The following is a 17,042-nucleotide window of genomic DNA, read 5'->3' as shown; positions in this document are numbered from 1 at the left end:
TATTTTCAGTAAGGAAAACATTTGACTTCTGGTGGAGTAAAGCAGTGAGATATTTTGGCTTGTGAATACAGACACAGGTTTCTCAGCCCCTGCTTCTTTTTTTCCTGTTAGCAATTTTTTTTCTGTCGAGTTCTCATAATCTCTGCAAATCCAAGGAAGGCAACACACGCCACTTCACTTTGACACAAGAGAAACTTAAATAAAAAAATAATCAAGAACTCAAAAAGCCATAAAGTACAAGTATAAAGGGGGGGGAGGGAACAAAAATAGAGGCTGCAAGAGGACGCGAGGGGTTAAAGTTCTGACCACTGTCTGCATATATAAAATCATATCACCTTATCTGAAAAGTTTAGGCTCTAAAGAAAACACTCAGTTAAAAACACCTTTTAGGTATATTAAATCTTTAGGCTGAAGATTACAGCAAGTGTTTTCTCTTTGGTGAGTAGCTGTTTGTCTCACTTTATTTACTTGGTATTGGGTATTTGTCAATGTCATTTCATATCTGCAGAAAATTCATACGTTCTATGGAAGTATGTATGTGTGTGAGTGTGCTGAAGGTCACATGACTATTTCATCCTATTTGGTGGAGCAGCTTGACTTTTTTCCCTTGCTTTTGGTGATGGTTGTGAGTGCAGAAGTTGATTGACAGATGCATGCCAGAAACCCCCATTCTCCTTTTCAAAGACTACATATGATGGATTGCGATCTTTCAGCTCAGCAGGACACAGGGACCATGCAAGCTGTAATTGGTCAGGTATGGAGTCAGCCATTTCTCAACTCCCCTTTTATTTTTTTTTTTCACAAGGGTCTAACCATATGATTCACATAATTCATATTTACAGTACCATCTTTCTATCTGTATCTTCAGCTACTAGCGCGTGCAGTACTGAAAGTGAGAAAGGCAAAAGAAACACAATAATCTGGCCAGGGAATCACTAGAAAAACCTAAATTACCATCCTTTTCTTATAATAAACCCCATTTATAATTCAGTCTAAGCTTTACCAAATCAATGTATTTATTAATTTGCTGTTTTATTTTGTTTAAATATGCTGAAGTAGAGTAACCGAGAAGTGAAAGTGTTATGTTTGCTGGGGAGTTGCTTTCTATTTGTAATGCTGTTCATTATTTTTATATTGACTGTATTCCTGTACTAGATGCTGTGGCTTTTATTTTTTATTTTTATTTTTTCTTCTTATACTCCTAATCCAGATAATGTGTGATTGAGCTTGGTAAATGTAGTAGTCTTTGCTGCTGCAGAGGGGCAGCCTGCAAATTAAACACTGCCACAATCTGAAAGGTCCAGGTGGTCTGCTCGTGCTTCCTAATGCAATCCAGCACAACAGCTTTAATAAACAGCTCTATTTAGTTCTCCCTCCCTGTATCCAGGGAAGTGAACTGGTCTGGGGCTGCTGTGATGAAATGCCAGAAGAATATCTCTCAAAGGCCTCACAAGCTGATTTTTAGAGCTTTTCCGTTTTGTCGTCTTTGTCTTCCAAATGGGTCAGTGAGTCCTTCTCTTTCTGTTTTGTGATTTCTGATAAGTCTGTAGTTTTTATATGTGTGATTTAACCATGCTGTTTGGAGCTTTAGCCAGAAGAGAGAAGAATCATTGTCTTTTCATTTGCTTCAAATAATAACCTGAAGTGGGGAAAGAAATTATTTTGTTCTGATGTACAGGGAGGGCTGTTTTCCTGTGAAAGCAGTCGGAGTCAGATGAGGGTGCCTGTTTTTATTTTTATAACAAAATTTTAAGTGCTCAACACTTTCTCATTAACCACTGACTTGTAAATCAGTCTCTGGTAAAGGGTATTTTTTGAACTCTCAAAAGTTTGTGGTTTTTTGCATATGTTTCCAGTATAGTGAATGCATGCTGCTGAGCTGATGACATAGTATTTGTTTTCTATATGTTGATATGATGATAGAAAAATACGCATTCTACACACTGTTTTCAACTAAATTATGGCAAAGCACTGAAGTCCCTCAAAGCACATGGTTTATTAATACCATCGTACATAGTAATGCATTTCTGGGCAGAAAATGTCAAATATGTAATACCATGTTTACCACAGACTTTTATTGCTTTAAATATTTTAAAAATAGAAGATGCATTTTTTATTAAAAGTCCTCCAAACATTAACAGCTTTCTATTAGGCTGGCTTATACCTAAAAAGTGGGGCATACTTGCCAGTACTACATTGTGCAAAAATATTATTTTAGACTGTTAATTACCTTTTTGTTTTACTTGTTCAGTCTTACAGAAATATACTAAATGATTCTAAGGCAGATAAAATGGCAAGGTTTTGAGCAAGTACATTTGACAGAAAATATACCCTGAAATCTTTATAAATCTAAAAGCTTGTAATATGCCTTTAATGTAACTTTTGTTTTCACATGTAAGAAAGTGTAAGTTAGCTATTTTATGTTTAAGGCTTGCCAACTCCCAGAAAGTGGTTTTGAGGCTGGAAATGGTAGAAGGATTTTTTTTCTGTGTGTAACATACCATATTTAATGAATTGAAAAAAGTATAGTGAATGTCTGAAAAAATGTTTATAGTATGTATTAGCGTATTTCATTTCCTAAAATTAAGAGCAAGAACATGTACTTAAAAATAAATTTAGGTATTCTAGGTGACTAACTTCTGTGTGTTTTCTGTGTTAGACTTTATAAATGTTATTTTTCTGAAACTTACTGTCTTAGGTGCTGCAAACATTTTTTCAGATCAGCATGTGTGCATATTTACATTTCATAGATGTAAGTGTGCTCTTCAAAATGTGTTCATAAATCCACAAAATTTTTAATTATGTTTTTGTTTTTATTAATTGTCCAGTGTTCGGTTGTTATTAGCTATGTGTTAAGATAGAATAAAAAGTTTAAAAATACTTTTTTCTGATTAAAAATTATGCATTTTCTGGTTGTATAATAAAAGAGTTAGTTAAAATGTAGGGATCTCAGGTCAATCAGTATAATTATCATATTTTGCTGAAAATAGACAGACTTTCTATATAAACTTTAAGAGAAAATAACTCTCAAAAGGCAAGCCCTATGACAGAGAATCTTTCCACATTGTAAATCTCTATTTTGTATTGATAAATTGTTAAGGTTTGCGTATTTAGTAGTTGCATATTTTTCGAAGAGACATTTATTTCCTGACACTAATAGAAAAAGTTCTTAAAAGTCTTTGTTAACTTTCAAACCTCTAAACCCAAAAAATTGGATAAATGTTTAAAATTTGACCTTTTAAAGTCAGCATTGTATTTTTTCCAACCATGAGACTGAGTTTTTTTTACTAATCCTACCGATGTAGCTCTAAATTCAGTCTTGTTTACTGCTAATGGAATGTGAACTTGCCTAATTAAAAATCCAAACTGTACATATATACCTGATGCAATAAAGATCAGACACACCAGCAGTTTTTTTGTAGTTCAAGCATTAGTCTGTGTATGACACAAATGGAATAGCAGAAGCATACTGATTTAAAGGCATTTTCAATACCAGGTACTTGTTCATCATTCAATGCATTTTGGACCTCTTTTTTAAAAAAAAAAATCTGGATTTCATCTGTCTTTAACCACCAGTCCACAGTGATGGCAATGGTGGGCAGAGTGCTACAATCCTGACCATTACTCAGCGCCTGGGTGTACTGGGTCCAGGGTGCAGAATTGCTTCTGAATCTTCCCTCTGGATTTTTCCTCCCCCAAGCAAGCAATAAAACAGCCAAGTACTCTGAAGAACAACCTCCTTGCCTTGTGTGTCAAGATCTAGAAGCTCATTGCTCATTGTGATTTTGATTCATAACTGGAGTGTTTGGCATGAAACCCTGATCCCTGCCAGCAATAGTCTGTAGCATCCTTCCTTGCATGCCAAACTGCAATATCCATTATTTCTTCATTGTGTTTTGCTCTCATAAAAACTATTACCTGTGCCATATTCTCTATATATCCTGAGCCATCTGAATTAACAGGTAATTAACTGTATCTAATTATTCCAATGATGTTGTAATGTATCCGCCTTGTCACTTTCTAAAACCTCTACTATATTTTTTTCTTATTCTTTTTTCTTTCCAGTTTTTTTTTCCCCTTCAGACCTGAGCTTGTGAGTGACAGGTTAGTTCATCAGCATTACAGCCCTCCTGTTTTTGTCTCATCTCATGCAGACAGGTCACAGTGTCCAATCACCCTTCTGGCTCTGCTGTCCCCAGGGGAGCCCAGGCCAGCCTGCCATCTTGATCCACCAGCCTGAGGGCCCAGGCTGGCTGCACATTTCTGTGTTCAGTGGTTCTTGCAAATATAGCAAAGTGGGAAAGGGGAGGGGAGCCGCTTAAATTAGATTCTGTATATTGAGAGAAGCAAATCAGGTAACATTCTTCTTCAAATACGCATGTGTTTGCAGTTATTGAGTTCTCTTTCTACAAGTTTAGCGTGTTTGTTTCTGTATTTCAGTGGTATCCTCCATATGATCTCACCATGTAGTAAAAGCTATTTATGCAAGGGTAAACATGCTCTTTTCCCACAGAGGGTTCTCTGAAGCCCAGTTTATGAATCTGATACATTACTGCAGCCAGTGTGGGTCTTTCTGTTCTGTTTCAGTTTGTTGCCATTTAAAAAAAAAAATTTTGCATTCTTCCTCATGATTAACCACAATAGAATATGTTTTAGAGAAGCCATTCCTTTTGTAACTTTTGGTCACTTTTCAGAAGTTTAATCTGTTGTCAGTGTTGTTTTATAATGCAAACTAATATGTATCCAGGAGTTTAATTTTTACCAAATGAAGGTCAGATATATAATGTTATTTTGTCTTGAACAATCTCTACATGATTGTTCTTGTAGCAGTAGAGAAGTTCTTTTTCTCTTGAAATGTCTGTTTCCAGCTCTAATCTAATACAAAGAATTGCCTAGAACATATACAAATAGAAAAAACCATATTACATGTAAATTTAGGACCCACTTTTATAAGACAGCAAGGAGTTGTGCCTTTTTGTCTGCAGTTTGGGACAAATCCTGTTCTTTCAAGTAAGAATTAGACCCATCTCTGTAAGAATGACTACTTGCATAAATAAGGCCAGACTACTTGTTCCCTTGGCTGCTCACTGTATAATCAGAACAAAGGTTGTACTCAAAGTTTAAGTCACCAGCAGTGGATTTCTGCAGTTCAAACTGTGAGGGAGAAACCTATGGACAGGTACACATTGACTGTTTTTTTCAGCAGTAGGGAGACAATGTAAACAGTAAGAAATATATTTGAAAAACTTCAAAACCATACTTTTTAATATTTATGAACAAACTGGTACTCTGATAATGAAGCATTCCATCTTTGCAGAAACCCACTGTTGTATACACTCTCTAGAATACTGTGTCCCTAAGAATTATTATTGTAAGGAGATGCAGGAATGTGGCTGTAATATTTTACAGTATAAATATTTGTTGTAGAGGACTTTGGATCTTGTTAATTTAATATATGTAAATTCTTTGGTCCTAGGCCTGGATTCCAGCAAAAGAATGCATTTTTCTGTTGACTTCTGTTTTTACAGCAGAAAAGATGAATTTTTATCATTTTGATTCATACTTAAAATGATTTTTATTCTTTTCACACCAAAATTGGATTTTAATTGAAATCAGCTTTCTAAAAACATCTTTAGTATTTTTCTCTTATTTAATTTCTTTATTCTTTTCTGTTCTGTACCATTGTGCTGTCTCATCTGTGGGTCAGGCCAGCCAATTAAGAGGTCAAATTAAAAAAGAAAAGCTGTGATTTGGACTCTGCGTATATTCACTATATTCTAATTGTAAGAGAAAAATGAAGTACATCAAATGACCTTTAAATTGCTGGACAAGTGACACTCCTCCAGTGATGTAGATTATTATCTTTTGGCAATGCATTTACATTCAAGTACCTCTGTTATGTTTCCTAGATTCTAGACTGATAAACTAAATATCAGTCTGGCCCATTTTTGTGTGTACAGTGCATAGAAGTGACTGCTGAGCCTCTTATCTTACAGTGACCTGTAGCTGTAACAAGACTTTTATTTTTCTTCTCTGATCTTAACTGCAAATCAAATGGAAGAAAATAAAAGGACAATCGAAGAGAAATTGTATACCGCATCTCAACATTAGATGAAGATATGACAAAATATTCTTTTTTCCTGTGATTTACATTGTTCAGCAACATTAGTAATGTAGCTTTTTATTCTGAAATTTTAAAAATGGAAGAACCTCAGAGCAGGAAATTTTGAATATATGCAAATGTCTCTCTCACTAAACTTATCTAGACTTAAGCATGTATTTAAAAGTTGGTCAGCAAATCACTTAAGCCCATAAGAAGTCTGCAATTGCTAAACCTTCAAGTGCACAGAATGATACTGAATTTGATGGAACTCCTCACATATATATAACAATTGACAGGTCCAACAAACCTATTGTATTACTGTTACTGCTAATAAATGCAACAAAGTCTGGCTTAAATAGTAACTAAATAATTGTTATGCAAACTCTTTTACAATTAGAAATGGATATTAGGAATAAAGATAGTAACTCAAGGGTCTTGAATGCTTACTTTTTGAGGATATCAAGGATACAGGTAAACAGACTATCACTTCAGGGGTTTTGTTTCGATGTTGGCTGCAAAACCTCTGTGATGTGTAGTACTTTCCCTTCAAAAGAAAATATTAGTTGATGTTTGCTGCTGATTCTCTGTTGACTGGTAGTGCTGTTCTACAGTAGTGCTTTATCTAACTGTTAGATCAAAAGAAAATTTTGAAGATCAAGGGACTGTTCTAAATTTCTAGCCACTCTTAAAAGAGGTAGTGGGAGAAAGCTTCATAAACAAAGGTTGGGGGGAGAAAGAGGATATGCAAAAATCTTGATTTTAAAAAATCCTTACATGGTGAATTATGAAAATTAAATTTTCCTAAGCTGTTTAGGATAGATGTTGTAGTTTCTGATAAACCTGTTTTATCTATATTTGTATATGTCATGCTATATATAGCAAAACTATCTCTGACAAACTTTTACTCGTATGAGTAATAGCAATTGATACTGTTTAATGACTTAAAGTTGAAGACACTTTTTTCAGAGATGAGGGCCTCATATATTCATCTTGCTCTCTGCTGTAGATGTGCAGCTGCCCTATGTCCTTTGCATGTGTGAATGAGGATTTACAGGGCAGAACTCCAATAGTTGGTCTTGTCAAAACACATAGGTCTTGTCTTGGCAGGCTTTCCTCTCCCACCTTACTGTAAAAATATCCAATAATTTGACAAGCAGTGGACAAAATCACACTTGAGAGAGTAATTTTTGACCCTGTGATATTTCTAGTGAGTGTTATCTAAACCTTCTTGCTAAATATGATCTATCCCCAAAAGTGACTCATTCCAGGATGGAGTTCTGAATCTGCAAATAGGGAAGGGCATTGTAAAGGAGAATAGAACCTTAGGCAAAAGTTAAAATGGACCTTAGTGCTATTTCAGTTGTTGATTCCAAGTGTTGAAGTAACTTTTATTTTATAAGTTGCTAGCATTTTCAGGGATCTTGGACTCATGTGTGTTTGGATGACACAATCCAGTTATGGAATGGCACCTCCAAAAAGGAAATATTACAGGGGCAACAATAAAAGACAAAAGTGTTTTTTTTAACTACCCTCTGCTATGGAAACAAGTTTCAAGAAATGGAAAATAACAGACCATGGGTTTTTTGCAAGCAAATCAGTGAAAGTCATGTTAATAGTATTACACAGCTGCTGTTAGACATATGGTGATACTTCTGTATCAGAATGTTGTACTTTTCACTAAACTGTTTACATGTCTAACTGGTTTTTCGCTTACAAATCCAACGTACAGAGCTCTAACATGGTTTTTTCTCGAACATTTCTTGTGTATCAAGTACAATGAAATTTTACCGGAATAAAAAGCTGATGGCTTTAGCCCATTCCTGGAAGACATCGTTTATTTTTATTTTTGGGAAAATAAATACCTAAATATAGATTTGCAGGACAGACTAAGAATGAAACAGCAATATCAATGACTAGAATGTTTCACATCCTTGTTTCAAGCTTATGAATTAAAATTACGTTGTCTCCTATCAGAGGTAAACTAGCAACAGATTTCATTTTTCACAGTACGTCACATTAAAGGCTGTCATTGTTTTGTATTTTTTTAAATTATAACAATGGAGAAATGTTCCTGGTTGTTACTGAATACACCTTTAAAAATACCAAAAAAAAAAAACAAAAACCAACCAAACAAAAAAAAAAAAACCCCAAAACAAAAAAAAACCCCAAAAAACCCCAAAAAACAAACAACAAGAACAAAACCAAAACCAAAACAAAAAAGGGCCAAAGATGCAAATAATTTTGATAATGGTAAAGTCTGATATTTGGGTCTATGACCTTTGCTACTAGAACCGGATGCTGCCAAGTGCTGAATGCATCTGGAGTCCTGGCTTTGTTAGTAGGGCAGTGTTCCAGTGAAATAATATAATCTGGAATAAAGAAGAGTTATGCTGCTATAGGAAACCAAGAGTTATTGCAATATTGCTGGCCATTAAATCTTACCTTCTCTTTGTTGCACTCATCCCTTTCTGTGTACAAAATGTGCTTCACATTTTTCAAATAGATAATACAAAGCAGAAATAATATCTGATTTGTTTAATTCTAATCTTTTGGAAGAAAGGTTGAAAATTGTGGCAAACGTAAAAGTGGCTTTTAATGTGGAAAGATAAATCAGAAAATACCAAACTCATTTTGCTTAGTGTCAGTCATGGTGATTTATCGTTATAGTCAGGGCAAACTATGATCTTGGAACAGAAACAATTTTGTCCATTAAGAAGGAAAAAAACAACTCCAAAACCCAGAATGTTCCAGTTTGATTCTTATGTCCTTAGGGTTGCAATATTGAATTCAGAATTGGGGAAGCTTAATCTTGCAGCTAGATTTGACAAGATGCTTGTTGAGCAGTAGGCAGAAGTGATGGTTTGTGTGTTGTAATGTCCATGGTGGGAAATAAAGATAACAAGATTTTTCCAGAAGTCTGTGTGCAGTATTCAGCACCTGCTCCAGCTTGTTGCCAAAGTAGGCAAGAAAACTTTTTGTGTGCAAGTTGGTGAGAAACACTTACAATTTCAAAGCCTGACAGACGACAAACTTGGAGTCCTCTAAAACAGCATGTGAAGGATTCACAATAGCTCTGAACACAGCTATCTGTTTGTTTTGGTGCTATTGTTTATTTAAAGGGTGATCATGGAACCATTTGAGCACATCCATAAGTATCTCCACAACTTACTGGGAAAGCTCACATGAGCAGCACATTCTGCATTAGACAATGTAATACTAAAGGCCTGGATCTCCTCTGGTTACAAGAGGATATAGATATGTACTGCTGGAGAAAAATAAACCAGTTCTCCATCTCCACTCAGTTAATCCTGGAGAGTAGAAATCCGTGTGTGTGTGTGTATTGGGGTGTGTAGCCAAAAACCTGGAGGCTGAAAATGAAATTGGCAGGTGTTTGGCAAATAAAACCTGGATTTTGAATAGTCAAACAGCAACACAAAAGAAGCTGAAGATTGGAGTTTCTTCCCCTAAATGTATTGTTTTCTGTTTATTTTTAAAGTTCATACTGGATTTCAGCAAGAAGAGAAATTTAGCGTTGCCCCCTAACTAGGGATTTAGAGTGACTCTGCAATGAATTTTAACCCAAGAGGCACTGTGGATATTCAGCAAACCTTTGTTCTACTCTGCTCATGTCCTTATGCTAGACCCATCACTGTAGTTATTAGATCTCAAAGATTACATTCTTTGATCTAGTGCTTTCTAAATCCTTAAACCACAGTTTATTTATTTAAAAGGTTATATCCAGCATTGGATTGGATTGTAAAGTACCCTTTGACTCTCATGAAGGACACAGAAGAAACAGATGCTTCTGAGAGCGTATTTCCTTCTGACCATGAAGTACCACAGCATTTTATTGAATTAAGAACTGCCCAAAAACCTGTGCTTTTAATCTGGCCAATGTGTTGAGATTTTTTTTACCTCTATGGTATCATGATGTCATTCATTTGTGATACAACAAGCATTAAGGTATATAGGTGAATTTCAGTTACACTTTTAATTTAAAGACAAAAAAAAATCTGCAAAGTGGCCTCATATTTCCTTAAGAATATAAATAAAAGCATACTAAACCTCTAACAGATGTTTGACATGAGCATGTTCAGGATGGCTTCTTGGGGGTCTCTTTTCTATTTGATAGTTACCAGGATTCATTAGAAGTAAATCTGTGGAGCTAAACAGTTACATTTGGACAAACAGGATCACCATCAGCCTTTAAGTTTGTTCTGTCAAATTCAGAAGCCTTTACATGAGAAAATTTATCAGTGTAGTCTACAATGTTTGAATAATTAGGGATTCCTAGAATAACCAGAAAGAAGGTACAGAAAGGAAAAGAGAAGAACACTAAAATTAAGCCGAGTGTGGTCCATCCTGACTGATGTTAATTATGGTCTCTCCAGATGGATCTTTTAATTTTTTTCCCAATCAACCCTGCAAGGCAAACTAAAAAACTTTCATGCATTTTCCTTTAATTTTGGAAAAACGAGACTGAAATTGGCATCTGAAAAGAAAAAATTCACTAAAAAATGGTGGTTATTTTCCATTTTTGTAATGCTTGTGTTTTGCTATGTATCTTTTTTGAGAAGTTCAACCACTTGAAAGAGATAGTAGCCTAATGCTACTTTATACTGGGATTTCTTTATACCATCTGAAAGTACAAACCAGCTGAAAAGTGGGTTGTAAGAGTAATTTATTTATGCACACTTTAAAGTTCCTTTATATTTTGATGAATGGTAGAAACCCACCTTGATGTAAATAGGGATAGAGTCCAAATAAATGGACTAGAATTTCCATCTTTTTCAGATGGAAATGAAAAAGGGATAGGCAGAAATCGGACTGGTGAAAAGAGGAAGGAGAAAGCCTTATTTAGTTTCAAACAGATATCCATTAACAGATGAGGTGAAAGGTCCAAATCCTGTGTTATTGGCCTCCATCTATATCTTTGCTGTCAATGATGAAAACATGAAAGGGAGGGAAGAGAGCACTACCCAAACCATAGTAGTCAGAGCTGCTTTCTCAATCAATTTGATTTTAAAATTAGTTGATTAAGCAAAAGGCTTAATCTAGCTCTCTCTTTTATTTTTTTTTTTTTACCCCATGGGCTGCAGTGTTGTTCGCCGTGATTTTTACAAAGATGTATCTTTCCAGAGCATTATTAAGTTAGTATACCTGGATTAGTGAAAAAGAAAACAAATTAAATTCATAGGAATTAATGTCAATTAAATTCCCTCTTCCTATACTTTCTATTTCAGGTTGCATTCTTCAATGCGAAGTCAAAGGGTGAATAAGAACAGCAAAGAGAAAAAAGCAAAGCAAAAAATGACAGTTATGCTAATGAGGAATACCTTAAAATTAGTCAGACATGGCAAAAAATATTAAAATAGCAATTTTGGTGTTGACACAAGAGTTTCCTTTGAAATTTTGAAGAGCTTCCTACTCCATTTTATTTCATAATCTCTTTTAAATGGAAGTATAGGAGGCTTAAGGGATTCTGTGAAGTTGTGAGATATTTCTCTCTTTGCTTCCCCATTTTGTGAGAGCCTAAGGGAAAAATATTGGCAGAACTTGTAGAACCTTCTATAATTGCAGTAGCCCAATGTTTCCTATTTTAAGGCCTTTGCTGCTGGTCTTAGTATTTCCACCTGGTGGCTAACTCTTCTTGAATACTTTTGAAGTCAATTTCTGCCAAAATACTTCAGTGGTTCCTAATGAAGATAGAGAAATATGTAATATTATTGCCAATTTTAAAAAAACTTCATAATTAAGAGCAAAACTCTGTATGTGGTGAGGAGTAGGAGCATTGGGCTTGATGTATCTCTTCAGGTATCCTGTGGCAAGCCACCCACGCTTGATTATATTCCAAACCTTTGAGAAATGTAGTTGGTATGTGTTTACTTTTGAACTCTAAATAGTTATATCCCCTAAAAATACACAGAAAAAGGAACCTCAGGAAGGAACCTCAGAAAATCACCTGCACATGGACAGGATAAGCTTATCTGAGTCACATCTGACAGGTATTTGTGTAAGTGCTTCATGAAAAACTCCATCCAATTCCAAACTCCATGAGCACCAGTTCCACAGTATCTTTATCCTATTCATTGTACCAAGTAAAGCCCATATCTTCTTGACTCTTTTAGGAGTATCAGATTTTTTCTGTGCCCCTTGAAATTCTAGCTTCCCACTATGCCTATGTTGGGAAATGGCAGCAGTGACACCAGGGACCCTTTATTTTTCTAGGTACTCAGTTACCATATTAATAAAGGATAGAGAAAAGAGAATGTGTGATTCAAATGAAGACAGGACAAGAGCCAGGGAAGATAAAATACATGGAGTGAGACAAAAAATGCACAAGTAGTCAACCAGGATAGAGAGTGACAAGGCATGGAGAAGCAGGAGCCTGAAGGAAGAGTGGATCCAAGAGAGGTTTGGAGCTATGAGGGACAGTAGGGAAGAGGATTTGTCCTGTGTGTGGACAAAACCTAGATGAAAGGAACAATGGAAAGGGGACTGGACCTGGTTAGGGATAAAGACAGAAATAGAAAACCCATGGGGCAGGTTCCCAGAGAAATTTCTTTTGGCAAATCTCGCTGGCAAAATTTCTCAGTTCTTTAAAACGTATAAATCCACACATACAAAACGAGGAAAACAGTATTTGTACTGTTAAGCAACATACAGTAGTTTCACGAATACAAGCCGCACGGATTATAAGCCGCACCCCCGGTGCCTCGACAATGTTGCTGTCTTTGTCAATAGATAAGCCGCACCCCGAATATTAGCCGCACTTTCGTTCGTCGCGAGAATCCGTGCGCAGATTTCACAAACTGGCCAATTAGTAACAGGATCGCGACATAGCGGGCTTTACTGGCTCGGGGCGGGGCCAGGCAGGCTCGGCCCGCTCATGGTTGCCGACGGGGCCGGCTGGGTGGTGCTGCAGCCGCCGCCGGGCTCACTGGCCCCCCTCTCCCGTCAGCACCGCCCCGCCGCTGCGTTTACGTAGTCGCCCTGCCGGTGGGCCAGCCACTGCCGCCGCTGGCAGGCATGCCGGCCGCGTCGCCGCTGCGTTCACGTAGTCGCCCTGCCGGCGGGCCAGGCACTGCCGCCGCTGGCAGGCACGCCGGCCGCGTCGCCGCTGCGTTGTTTACGTAGTCGCCCTGCCGGCGGGCCAGGCACTGCCGCCGCTGGCAGGCACGCCGGCCGCGTCGCCGCTGCGTTGTTTACGTAGTCGCCCTGCCGGCGGGCCAGGCACTGCCGCCGCTGGCAGGCACGCCGGCCGCGTCGCCGCTGCGTTGTTTACGTAGTCGCCCTGCCGGCGGGCCAGGCACTGCCGCCGCTGGCAGGCACGCCGGCCGCGTCGCCGCTGCGTTGTTTACGTAGTCGCCCTGCCGGCGGGCCAGGCACTGCCGCCGCTGGCAGGCACGCCGGCCGCGTCGCCGCTGCGTTGTTTACGTAGTCGCCCTGCCGGCGGGCCAGGCACTGCCGCCGCTGGCAGGCACGCCGGCCGCGTCGCCGCTGCGTTGTTTACGTAGTCGCCCTGCCGGCGGGCCAGGCACTGCCGCCGCTGGCAGGCACGCCGGCCGCGTCGCCGCTGCGTTGTTTACGTAGTCGCCCTGCCGGCGGGCCAGGCACTGCCGCCGCTGGCAGGCACGCCGGCCGCGTCGCCGCTGCGTTGTTTACGTAGTCGCCCTGCCGGCGGGCCAGGCACTGCCGCCGCTGGCAGGCACGCCGGCCGCGTCGCCGCTGCGTTGTTTACGTAGTCGCCCTGCCGGCGGGCCAGGCACTGCCGCCGCTGGCAGGCACGCCGGCCGCGTCGCCGCTGCGTTGTTTACGTAGTCGCCCTGCCGGCGGGCCAGGCACTGCCGCCGCTGGCAGGCACGCCGGCCGCGTCGCCGCTGCGTTGTTTACGTAGTCGCCCTGCCGGCGGGCCAGGCACTGCCGCCGCTGGCAGGCACGCCGGCCGCGTCGCCGCTGCGTTGTTTACGTAGTCGCCCTGCCGGCGGGCCAGGCACTGCCGCCGCTGGCAGGCACGCCGGCCGCGTCGCCGCTGCGTTGTTTACGTAGTCGCCCTGCCGGCGGGCCAGGCACTGCCGCCGCTGGCAGGCACGCCGGCCGCGTCGCCGCTGCGTTGTTTACGTAGTCGCCCTGCCGGCGGGCCAGGCACTGCCGCCGCTGGCAGGCACGCCGGCCGCGTCGCCGCTGCGTTGTTTACGTAGTCGCCCTGCCGGCGGGCCAGCCACTGCCGCCGCTGGCAGGCACGCCGGCCGCGTCGCCGCTGCGTTGTTTATACAGTCGCCCTGCCGGCGGGCCAGGCACTGCCGCCGCTGGCAGGCACGCCGGCCGCGTCGCCGCTGCGTTGTTTACGTAGTCGCCCTGCCGGCGGGCCAGGCACTGCCGCCGCTGCCAGGCTCGCCGGCCGCCCCCTCCCATCTGCACCGCCGCCGCGTTTCCTCGCCCTGGCCGGCACTGCATGCCCACGCACCGCCGGGCTCCCCCACGCTGCTGGCCCCGATTCTGCTGGGCTTCCCCCGCTGCCAGGCAGCCCCACCCACCGGCCTTCCTGCTTCTGCCATGCTCCCCTGCACTGCTAGCCCCAGTTCTCCCGGGCTCCCCCGCCCTGCTGGCTCAGGCTCTGCCGCCCCCCCTGCCCCGCCCTGCTGGCTCAGGCTCTGCCGCCCGCCCCCCGCTCTGCTGGCCCCGCCTCTGCCAGGCTTTCCCACCTCTGCCGGGGCCGGCCGGGCTCCAGCTTGGCTTGGGGCTGCCGCGGGCTCTCACTTCCGTGTTGGCAGCTTTTAGAATTTTGTTAATAGATTAGCCGCCCCGGAATATTAGCCGCACTTCCGGGTTTCCACCAAAATTTTGGTCAAATTGGTGCGGCTTGTATTCGTGAAATTACTGTAATTCAAATAATTTGTTTTACTTGTAAATATATATAATAATGACCCTTTACATATGCACCTATATTGTTTATATAACAACTTCACAGATTTGGTTATTTTAGTGTGACTTCTTTTTCAATATTATAGCTGATATATACTGTTATTTTGCTCCCTAGGAATTGTGGGAAGTTTATGTATGTATGTATGTGTATATACTTACACATAGATACACATGTATATATTTATTCTGGACCAAATCCCAAATTTTAAAAAGTCTTATTCTATTTTAAAGGTGGGGGCGGCTTGTTGTCTTTGCATGATTTTGAAAGATTAAAAAATACAATTTTTAAAGAAAAACCAGCTTAGACTAAAGCACTCAAACTGTCCTGCTTATTAAATGTCAGACTGAAACATATGGGCTTTTATTCCTCTTTCATATGAATGGTAGGATTAAAGGTTCTAACACAGCTGAATTTTCATTTTGAATGAAAAATTTCCCAGAGATTTTGCCATTACTATTTCCAACAGACAAAATCTATCAACTTAACCAATAGTTTTTCTAGAACGGTGACCTGCATCTAGATTTTTGGATATATATAGACACTGGTCTTTGCACAAAGTATACACATTAAGCCCCCATAGTTGGGGGTACTTGGCTCTTGATTCTCCACTGACTCAACTAGTTATTTACAATGTTAAAAATGGAAGCGTTGCAAAACCAAGTGCCTTTTTTCACTTTAAGTGTTCACTACGGTCCCTTTACTGCAAAGTAAAAGCTTCAGGTTCCTATGGAGAAACAACATTGGATTATCATTTGAACAGATGTAATTACTACTATCAGCAACTTGAAGTCACTTTAATTCCTATACTACACCAATTTTGTCTCTGACAGGAAGGGATAATTTTCTGAAACTTATTTAGCTTCTCTTGAGCATTATTTACAATTGTGACTATAATCTTATGTATGATTTAGTAAGAGAATGTTACCATGCTGAAGGAACTGGGAGTAGGTATCTAGTACAGGTCAGGGTGATGTGCAAAAGGGAAACAGTAACTGCTGACACAGGGGTGCGAAAAAGGTGGGGCTAGAAGAAAGCAGAAGATGCAGTGTGGAAGGAGGGCGTGGCAGTTAGAGAAGAGGTGTTTTGGTAAGGTTGAAAAATTGAGTTATTTTTCTAAAGAGTTTTTTATGGTTTTATGTATTGAACTAATTGTAATAAGGACTCAGAAAGGTGAGAAGATCAGGACCAGTAGCCAGGATTGCATGGCAGTAGAGAGCTATGCGAAACAGTTGTGTACAAGAAAACCGAAGATAATAAAAATACATCCATGTTATATCCTTTCTCTTCACCTTTATTCATTCAGCATCTGCTCGTGTACAAGTTCAGGGGCCTATCCTACATCAGCAAACCATGCTTGTGGTAGTGGTGCAGCAAGAACTGAGAAAAGCATAAAAATCCATTCCGTCATCTTCCTGTTCTGTATCAGTACATTACAAAGCTTTTAGCTGTTGCAAAATTAATCCCCTTAATTCCATTTTTATTCCTTAACTGAAGGCAGATTGGCACAGGAATTGTCTGGTGGCAAATCTGGCCACGCAGAATTTCAGATAGCTTACAAAACCAAGAACAAGTCCATGAAGCTGTCTCTAGATGTGATTTACATCCACACCTGTTCTGTTAGCAGAGGTGTTTCTGGCCATGGTATCAATCCCTCCCTCACTGTGATTTAATGATTTTTTTGAAGTTGCTTTTCTAAAAGATGGTTTGTTTCTTGATCAGTATCTTTGTGCATTGGTTAATGCCACTTCGGACACTCACTGTATCTGCAGAAGTATGAGCATAGAAGGATAAAGCATAGGAGGACAGAGTACAGTAATTTCACGATTATAAGCTGCACCATTTTGACTAAAATTGTGGTCTGAACCTGAAGTGCAGCTAGTATATGGGCAAAGAATGAAAAGTTGCTGTTTTAGTTTGGAGGACAGGTGTCTGCTGAGAAAGGCAGGAACTTCTCTTTGAAATGGAGAATGTAAACCCCCTCCCTTCAAATTATTATCATTTTGAAATCAAGGG

At 40.3% G+C, this 17,042-nt stretch overlaps 1 protein-coding gene across 5 annotated transcripts in view; it reads left to right on the top strand.

Annotated features, from left to right (window-relative positions):
• Positions 1-389: 389 nt before the first annotated feature.
• Positions 390-17,042, top strand: part of POU6F2 (POU class 6 homeobox 2) — a 335,879-nt gene continuing 319,226 nt past the window's right edge. For 3 of the 5 annotated variants that reach the window (XM_033078340.1, XM_033078299.1, XM_033078277.1), the window contains exon 1: positions 632-754. In XM_033078340.1, coding sequence (XP_032934231.1) covers positions 650-754 — 105 coding nt within the window. In that variant the 5' untranslated portion in view covers positions 632-649. Of the gene's footprint in view, positions 439-631; positions 755-1,308; positions 1,502-17,042 lie in introns of those variants that run through there. The other 2 variants (XM_033078314.1, XM_033078307.1) reach the window with 2 other exon arrangements.

This window comes from Catharus ustulatus, chromosome 1 (assembly GCF_009819885.2).
Source record: "Catharus ustulatus isolate bCatUst1 chromosome 1, bCatUst1.pri.v2, whole genome shotgun sequence".
Taxonomy (NCBI): domain Eukaryota; kingdom Metazoa; phylum Chordata; class Aves; order Passeriformes; family Turdidae; genus Catharus; species Catharus ustulatus.
Note: the sequence above shows the minus strand (reverse complement) of the source record. Positions and strands in the feature narration are given on the sequence as shown.